Source organism: Physeter macrocephalus, chromosome 2, assembly GCF_002837175.3.
Source record: "Physeter macrocephalus isolate SW-GA chromosome 2, ASM283717v5, whole genome shotgun sequence".
Taxonomy (NCBI): domain Eukaryota; kingdom Metazoa; phylum Chordata; class Mammalia; order Artiodactyla; family Physeteridae; genus Physeter; species Physeter macrocephalus.
Genome location: NC_041215.1, coordinates 77,907,553 through 77,917,231, shown reverse-complemented (window position 1 = coordinate 77,917,231; position 9,679 = coordinate 77,907,553). Strand labels below are relative to the sequence as shown.

General features: G+C 38.5%; 1 protein-coding gene across 2 annotated transcripts in view; it reads right to left on the bottom strand.

Annotated features, from left to right (window-relative positions):
• Nucleotides 1-225: 225 nt before the first annotated feature.
• Nucleotides 226-9,679, bottom strand: part of ITGA6 (integrin subunit alpha 6) — an 80,116-nt gene continuing 70,662 nt past the window's right edge. Inside the window, exons 24-26 of one of the 2 annotated variants that reach the window (XM_024122183.2) lie at nucleotides 5,845-5,970; nucleotides 2,608-2,737; nucleotides 260-387 (exon numbers count right to left, since the gene is read on the bottom strand). In XM_024122183.2, coding sequence (XP_023977951.1) covers nucleotides 2,630-2,737; nucleotides 5,845-5,970 — 234 coding nt within the window. In that variant the 3' untranslated portion in view covers nucleotides 260-387; nucleotides 2,608-2,629. Of the gene's footprint in view, nucleotides 388-2,607; nucleotides 2,738-5,844; nucleotides 5,971-9,679 lie in introns of both variants that reach the window. The other variant, XM_024122182.3, reaches the window with a different exon arrangement.

Genomic DNA, 9,679 nt, shown 5'->3' with positions numbered 1-9,679 from the left:
GGCAGTTAAAGAAAAATCCATTCCAACAGCCTTCAAATTGGCTGTGCAAAACAGGAGCCTCAGGCTACATAACAATGTCCACAGTTAAAACCGTAGGCTTGTACTGTGTGTAGTCTGTCTGAAATCTATATTCAGGTATTGAACAGGCTTTTCAATCCACTTGAATTTCTGGGTTGGGGAAAAAAAAAAAAGCAGTTTGGGTACTGTGAAGCTTTTTTGGCCCCCCTAGGAGTAGCTTTCATTTTCATTCCACCTTGTGATCCACTGTTTTTTTTCAAGGTTATCGTTATATTTTTCATCTTGGATCTCTCGCTCCTCTTTCCGGATCCTTACAGCATGGTAGCGGGGAACACTATCGTCGTACCTAGAGCGTTTAAAGAATCCACACTGGAGGCGGGGGAGAAAGACACAGAAACAAATTAAATAATTCCAACAAGAGCAAGTCCACTAGATGGCAATGTCTAAGCTTTCTGTTCAGCTATGCCTAACTTTGGACTTGGACAAAGAATAAAAGACATGGTTTTCTTTTAAGAAGGAACCAATAGGTCAAAAAGAAATGATAACAGCCGGTGGGGATAAACGGAAGAGAACAGCTGTAAAACTGGAAGAAAAGTCCCTTTTTCCATCTTGTCTTTCCTTCTTATAACAATGTTAGTTGCCTCTAACAGTTGAAGAGCTTATGAAACAGTGCTTCCATTTTTTATAATCACAATACTGTACGTAAAAGATCTAATTTTCAGATTATTAGAACATCATGTTAGTTTCAAGAACAAATTTTTTTCAAGGCCATACACCAAAGATTATTTCATGCCTCTTCCACTAACAAAATGGAAATCAGGTCACAAATATTTTATAAATTACTACTTGAAGTGGGTCAATTTAAGAAATCTGTCCTCCAAGGCTCCAGTACTCATCTCTCAATAGCTAGAAGGTAATTTATACTGCCTGGATTTCCAAACAAAGCTTCCAAACTAAGCTGTTTCATTAATAAATCATGCAGTAACGGTGTCCTGCAATAAAATCATTTATGTACTGCAAGGAATTTGAGGAAACTATCACTTGACTGAATTTCAGAGCATCCCCTAATTTCTTTTTTTTTGGCGAAAAGACAACATTTACATTTAAATTATTAATGAATATATATTTTATTGACCTTTAAAAAAATATTCAATCTGATCCAAAGTAGATTTTTATTGAGAACATATCTGGAAATTTAAAAATCAGATTGAATTTTTTAAGTGAATAAAATATATATGTATTTTTAAAAAAGATGTGTTTTTAATTTTAAAATGCAGATAAAAGGTGGATAAGGAAGATACTTAGAATGGTTGATTAATGTGTTTACTATGGGACATCAACAGGAACAGAACATTTGTTTTGAATGATGTTAAGTTATAAAAATGGCATGGGGCAAAATAAAATTATGTACAAAGTTATCACTGAGTCAATGGGAAAAATGGACCAAGAAGTTTTGTTCTAAGGCCTTTTCTATTTTCTGCAAAAAAGCCAAAACACCTATCTGTTACAATATGTGGCTCTTGCCCCATTTAAACAAAGAAGAAATCAAGAGTGATACATAAAACTGAAATGGAATTGGGATTCATCGTGACAGTGCCATGGAAAGGGATTGATTATAGGGGTAATTCTACCCTCTCATGCCCACAGAAATGGAAAAAGGAATCTCTGCCATTCCCATTTCCATGGATTTACAAATAAGAGAAGCCAAATACAAACTTAAAATCAACCGAGACCCAAGGTTGAAAAAAATCTCTAGGAACAAGGAACAAGGTCAAACTCCATTACAACGTTCTGAAATAAACTGTCCAGAGCATTTTTATATTAGAATTTTGGATATTGAAGGCCATGTTTGGCAAAGAATCATCTTCTGAAGTTGACCATAATGTCCATCACGAATCATCTTCTGAAGTTGACCATAATGTCCATCACGCCAATAGTTAGAGTTTGTTGCAATGGTCTTTGACCCATGGTAGATATGCAGGGAAAGGAAGTTGCATGCTTAGCTAGCATAAAACAATTTCTGAGCAACAATAAAAGCATTCCAAGCCTTCCCCCATCACTTCATAGCAAGAAGATCAAAAAGATGACAGTGAGAAAGGCTTCTCTTCAAGAGAAACACAATGTTTCCAACATGCAATAGGTTAATGAGGCAGTCAACACAAGCTTCTATCTGTGGGAAATTCCAAAATGGACAAGAAATCTGGGATGATTTCTTATGCATCTTTGAAATTCCAAGTGAGATGCTACATACTGGATTAACAACACATGGCAAACTGGGCTACTGTGGAGGTCTAAAGCCTCCTTTTGTGTGTACGTAGATTGCCGTTTTCTTCATTGCTGTGGGTAATGTTTAATAACAACAACACAAAATTACTCTCCTGCAATGAAAGATTCTTTGTGCATTTTTTAAAAAACTGTAAGCTTTCAAGTGAAATAAGTGAAATAAATCCAAGCAAGGCAAGCCAGTGTGGACATTTGGAAACATCTGTTAATGGGACACACCCAGCAAGCTGTTGCTTTTAAAGTTAGCCACCACAACCATAGCGGGTCCCACAGCTAGCAATTAAAAAACATTGATCAATTAATTACCAATTACAGAAGTAGATCAATACTATGCATCAGAAGTAAGCCTCTCTTTATCAGACGGCTGAGCATGGATCTCAGCCTTGTGATATGTGGCATCATAATGATCTTTCTTATTTCTCTTGAAGAAACCACACTACAAGGAAGCAAGGTATTTAGTCAGTGTTAACAGTTTTGTGTATAAAAGCTAAACAAAAGAAAATCTCAGATTTTAACCTGTTTTCTGCTTACAGCTTGTTTACAAAGAGACCACTATGGATCAACCAAAAGGGACCAGCCCCTGTGCTATACTACATGGTGACAGCAATTAACCCAACTCTATTACCATGGGTCTCTGGTCAAATATTTATATGGATGACATTAGCTGATTGATTTTTCTCTTTGTAACAAATCCTAAGGACCAAAATCATCCTAAAAGGGAAAATATATACACATCTGATTACAGCTTTGGGTGGTTTCTTCTTGCAGGGAATACGGAGTCTAAAAATAGGCAAAAGATTGACACCTACAGTTTACTGATTCAAAGTTTGAAGAATAAATTCTCTAAGGCTTAGCACAAATCCAAATAAAATAGATTCTGTGAATATTTTTCTGCCCTTCGCAGTGAATTTTATGGAATAAATGCCATTTGCTTGGGGCCTTGGTGGGGGTAAATCACAATATAAATTCAAATACACTGTCATGAAACAACGACAGCTGTCATTTTCCCAAATTCTGAGCCACCATGTAACACTTAAGTGGTAGGAACCCGTGCTCCTCAGGTTAGGTCACTCTAAATGAGTATAAAGGTATAATTCCACTTTCTACTATAATTTCCTCATTCAACCATGGAGAACTTTTTCTACTTACTTTTATCTAGTTCATAAGGCCATGGAACCGCCCTTTGATATATAACTTGATTGAACAATTTCTGCCCTCCTGGAAAATTTTGCAGCCTAGCCTGGCAACTCATGAAGTACAAATCTTGATCTGCTTTGTACAATGTGGTAGCTACTAACCACGTGAGGCTATTCAAATTTAAATTAAATTTAAAAGTCAATACCTCCGTTGCACTAGCCATATTCCAAGTGCTCAACAGCCACATGTGACTAGTGATTACCATGATGGACAGTGCAGCTTCAGAACATCTCCATTATTACAGAAAGTTTTACTGCGTAGCGTTGATCCAGGCTGTTGATCTAGGTTATTTATCTGGATATTTATTTCTGACATTTATTATACAGTGAGCACACCCAGCCAACTTTCAGTAACATGTGCTAGTAAGTATCGTGGGAAAAGGAATGAACCACAAACCAAGGGTCCTTGTTATGCCTCTAACTTGGCAACATTGTTTACGAAATGAAGGTGACTGGACCAGGCTGGAGGACTTTTCTCTTATACCTTCAAACAAAACCCCTATGCAGAATCCCTATGTTCAAAGCAGATAAAGTCACAACGGCTCTGGTTGAAGTTGGGATACTGCCCCTAGCCCCAGCTGCGTAGCTTTGTCTTGGAACCTACGTGGATGTGCAAAACTCAATTTAAAGGCCACTGAACCAGAGTCCTCTCTGGTCCTCAAAGTCTATTATTTCAGCACATAAAAGCAAACAGTTCAGTTTCAGAAAGAAAAGCATAAAGTAATAAAAATGATTTTCATGGGGGGGTTGTAGAAGTTGTCTGATTACTTTAGAGTTCACTTGTGAGTCCGGATACTTTAGAACATAAAAAAAAAAAAAGAGAGAGATCATCTAGTCCAACCCACTTACTAAGCAGCTAAGGCAAACCAGTGCCCCAGGGAGGTGAAATGATTTGTTCAAGATTATAGAGCTTGGGTTTCTTAACTCTCAACTTACCCTCATTAGAGACTGCCAATAAGATCTGCTCTGAAAAAGATTGTTCTTGCGACCTCTTCTGGAGAGCAGTAGAAGGCCATCCTCAAATATCAAACCTTGCATTCAGTTTTTGATATCAAAATAATTTCCAGAGCATCTCCTATATTGGCTGGCTGTGCTCATCAGACAAACCTACTACCTGAAGTAAACATCAGAGGTAGGACTGGCTAACATCCCATGGGAGGATGGGTCTTGGCATGAGCAGATACCAAGCTTCAATCACACAACTGGAGGACACAGGAAAATTATCTCAGAAAATTATCTTGGCAAGAGGAAGTTACTTGGAAAAATAAAGCGAAAAAGAGATGCCCAATATTTGAAAGTGAGAATATCCTGAGCCCTTGTCCATTATACTCTTGGATCCAAGGAAAAGATAAGGATAGTTTGATCCTAGACATTGTCGGTCGAGTTTCATAATCTGTTAACCTCTAGACCAGATGTGTTTGGAAACCCAGAATTTTTGGCATTTTAGAAAAGTAACACACTGCGTACATAATGTCACAGTAATCAAAACATTAGTATTTCTGCAGTGAGACTACTGAGTAAAGGATAAAGACCATAAAGAGCCTCTCTTCACATCATGTCAAGTTGTGCTGCCGAATAAGTCATTACAAACTGAGTTATTTTACAAGTTGTGATTGTTGACAAAGGTTGATAAAGGTCTGTGAACCTCCATTACTCACTGAGAATAATCCAAAATCTATAGGTCATAATCTCTGGCAACAAAAGTATGCAACATCTCATACATTTTTTGTAATGTAGACTATTTACTGGTAGAAAGCAGGCGGAAGATACTACATTATATTTGCAGGACCAAATTCTAATGAAGAACATTATATTAAACACAGATCTTCCTTATGTTTGATATAGGCTATGATAACTACTCTGGGATTCATTAATTTCATGCTTTCCTATTCCTAATCTAGCTGCAACTGTAACAAGCCCCAACTGTTGCCATGAACATTTCTTTACGAAAGTTGAAATTAACCAGGATACAGATTCTGATTAATGTGATACCCAACAATTTGGCTTAGATTCAGAATTTGATCTTAGATGAAGAAAAGGTCATAGTGGTAAAATTTTTTAAATTGTTATTTGCCAAACGTGCTAAATTATATGTGAAAAACACCAAAATTTACACACTTAAGAAGCTCCTCATAATGTACAAATACTATATACCTTTAAATACAAAATGTTAGACAGATGTTCATTGTATAATTCTCAAGTTTGCTGTATGTTGCAAAAGTTTCATAGTATAATGTTGTGAAAAGGAAGCAATGAAAAAATGTATATACTATCAGTGTTAATTTACTTTTTAAAAAACCTGAAATAAAGTTTGTATCACAAAACTCAAGTGCCAAATATGACTTACCTTCCATAGTAAAAATACTAATAGAGCAAGCATCAAAATCCCAGCAAGAATAGCCACTAGGATGATCCACCAAGGTACTCCTGAATATTGAGCTACAGTCTTTGAGGGAAACACAGTCACACGAACCTAAGGGGCATAAAAGAAAGCAATATCATTATAAACTGAGGTGAGAATTAAACCATGAGTTTATATTACTAATTCTGCTTCCAGACACATTTTGGTCAATGTAGCCTATGGACAGATGAAATGTCTTTTTGATGTGAGATCCTTTCCTTTAGTAATGGAATACTGCTTTAAGAGACATTTCTTGGAGATCTTTGGCCAGAACCTGGAAAATGCTGGATTGTAGGGGTTTTTTAAAAATAAATTTATTTATTTTTATTTTTGGCTGTGTTGGGTCTTCGTTGCTGTGTGTGAACTTTCTCTAGTTGCATCGAGCGGGGGCTCCTCTTCGTTTCGGAGCACGGGCTTCTCATTGTGGTGGCTTCTCTTGTTGTGGAGCACAGGCTCTAGGCATGTGGGCTTCAGTAGTTGTGGCTCACGGGCTCAGTAGTTGTGGCTCGTGGCTCTAGAGCTCAGGCTCAGTAGTTGTGGTGCACAGGCTTAGCTGCTCCGTGGCATGTGGGATCTTCCCGGACCAGGGCTCGAACCCGTGTCGCCTGCATTTGCAGACAGATTCTTAACCACTACGCCACAAGGGAAGTCCTGGATTGTGTTTTGACAAAGTAATTATTTCTTTGCTAACTTATGTTTTTAAAATTTTTGTAATCAACAAAAGTAGAGAAAATTGTATAATGAACCATCATTTATTCATCACCAAGTTTCAACAATTATCAATAGGGACACAACCCCAATCTTGTTACATCTATATAACCTGGTATCTTTTTGAGAATGGTCACCTCTCTTAATTAAGCATCCAACAATGGCAACAAAAGGGTCTGTTTATGCACAATAAGCCTACATTCCTCCCTCAGATTTTAAAGACGTTATGAAATATAAAAATAGGGATGGAGCTATTAGATGGTATTAGAGGCATTAGATGGATACCATTCTAATTCTTCCTTAGGGTTGAAACCGAGCAGGACCCTACAGGGCACCCCCAGCTGACAGCTACTTGGAACCACAGGACTGAGGCAGTAATCTCTGAATATAGAAGATTACCTCCTCTCCAGCACGTAGCCCCTCCTCTTTTCCCTACATAATCTCTGAGCAAAACCTGGGGAGTTGGTTCTTTGGGATACGAGTCCACCTTCTCCCCAGGATTGCCAGCTTCCTCAACAAAGCTATCTTTTCTTTTACCTGACACTTCTCTCTCACAACTGGATTCTTGAGCGACGAGAAGCCAAACCTGAGTTCAGTAACAGGATAGCAAACTAAAGATCCTCATAAAGAATAAAATTTCCTGAAATGGCTTGGTGTCATCTTCTACAACAATGTGTATAGACAAACGAGACTCTGGATTCATTCAGAGGCAGCTTAGAGCTTTAAGCGGCAGCTGATAAGAAGCTTAAGTTCTAAATATCTGATAGCTGGCAAGTACCAATTAAATAGAAATAGTGTTTATTTAGAAATCTAAAAAGTTGCTTATGGCAATTCGCTACAACTTGGTTACATGCGTTTAGAATTCAAGTGGATTTTTGTAATGCCAGGAGACTTTTTTTTCCCAGGAGATGATTTTTCAAAGCACATAAAAGACCTGGTGAAAGCTACAAATACGATTTTGTAAACTATACTGATTAGAGATCTACCAGTTTGAAGTTTCTGATATTTTTGAATTTAGAGAATATAAAGTGAAGGGTAAAGAAAACTTAGAGGGAACAATTTAATTTCTGAGAAATGTTTCTATTCACATATTCTAAATTAATATTGAATTCTGGATGCTGCCTAAAAATGCTTCTATGTCTACACTGTGATTCAATACTACTATACTAGAACTCTTTCTTTAAAAATCTCTTAAAGTACTTCCCTTCCTACTTATCCTAAAAAACAGCTTCTCTACCTCCTTTGGCTTATGGAATATACTTAAAAGCAAGAACTGCTTTCCTTTAAACATTTAATAGGAAAGAATTCACTTTCAGAGTTTTTAGCATAAACACCTTTCTCAGCTACTATGTTTCCTGTTATGCTCTCAGTGAGGTTTCACTCAAGCTCCCAGCCCCAGGGAGGGCCTCATGGCTCACTTCTGTTGCCTCCCTTCCCCCAAAAGGTGTCCTAGCTTTAAGCTAAAACAACCCTTTCTTGGGACTACTGGTTCAAGCAGAGGGGTACCCACCAAGTAGGGAAGAAAGAATGGTGAGAGACTGGTGAAGAAATAATATAGTTGATGTGACTGCTAAGCCAGACTATTCTAAAATAAAAAGATTATTTTAATTAGCCTATGCTTTATCTCATTTAACTTTGCTTCCCTAGTATGTAGCATAGGGAAGCCACACAGTGTGTCCCTGGGACAAGGTGATGACTTGGAAGGGCCATCCTCATGTTTAAGAATAAGCTCTCATGAAACCTTGAAGTGGAGAGTGGAAACTGGTCCATGGCAAGGGCAAGCAGGCTTATAGTCACACCGCATACCAGAGCCTTTTAAATGGCTGATCATAGGGGGAAACCATGCCCATAAAAGGCTGCAATCCAACAGCATAAGGGCTGAACAAGGTAGTTTATCTTGTGGGTTGGGGCTGGGGTGGTGTGTAGGGGGAACCCAGCTGAGAGCTCTAAGCCTCAGGTCTGGCTACCATTCAAACCAGATCTTGGAGGCTTTTAAAAACTAAAACAACTCACTGTGCATCAAAGACTGAGGACTGATGCTAGGGGCTGGGCCACACATTTAAAGGCCAGATGTGCTCTGCAAACCCAGTGTGTGCAAGGCCACAGTGCGGTCCAGGAAGGCGTGAGAGGCCAGTCAGCAAGATTTTATTGTTTGTTTCCTTAAACTGTCAAGTGTGTGTGTGTGTGTGTGTGTGTGTGTGTGTGTGTGTGTGTGTATGACAGGCATTCTCCAGCTGGGACTGAGAATGGGGGTTGTGTGGAGCTGGCCTTAGAATCGGGTGAGGGGAGACCAACTGTGAGCTGTGACTCCCAGAGCTCGGGAAGCCTTGTCTCATCTTGTCACAGCAACTGTTACTGATGGACAATAACAGGTTCAGGCCAGTAGAAATTACTCCAACTCCAAAAACAAAAAAAATTTTTTTGGTTTCATTAAAATCTAGGCATTTCCATAGGGATGACCCGTGCATGTGAACCTCATCCATCATGTGCCCGTAAGGGGAAAAAGGGCTTAACTCTGCTGATGCATTAAATTCCATCACCAGTGAGCAGTGCTGAGACCACATTAGCTTGCCCCCAGCCAAACTGTTTCCCTAAATCACTCTGTAATGTAATATCCTACGCTCTTATTGAACATCAGTATAAGAAACCACCCGATGAAGGGATTTTCCTATCTTTTACAAAACTCTCTATTAAAGACACCATCCCCTTAGTGAGTGTTCTTCGTATCAGAAATCCATCTTATAAAAGGATCCATATCTCAAGTTCTTCTCTGAATTTAGAACCAAAAAAAGAAAAGCTCCTCCCCCTGAAAACTGATGTGTCTACTTTCACCTATCACATTCTTTCTCATCTTTGGCAGCCAGGAAGCTTAGACACTGTCTTCCTACTTCCTTAGGAATGAAATGGGGGTATATTAGTACAACCCATAAGTAATCTCCTCCTTCCTTGGCTTACTTCAACAATTCTCTCCCGGTTTGAGATCTCCTAGACCATGGAATTCTTCACAATTGACACTATCTTGTTCAACTTTGCTTCTCTAGCGGTTTTGTTTTGTTTTGTTTTGTTTTGTTTT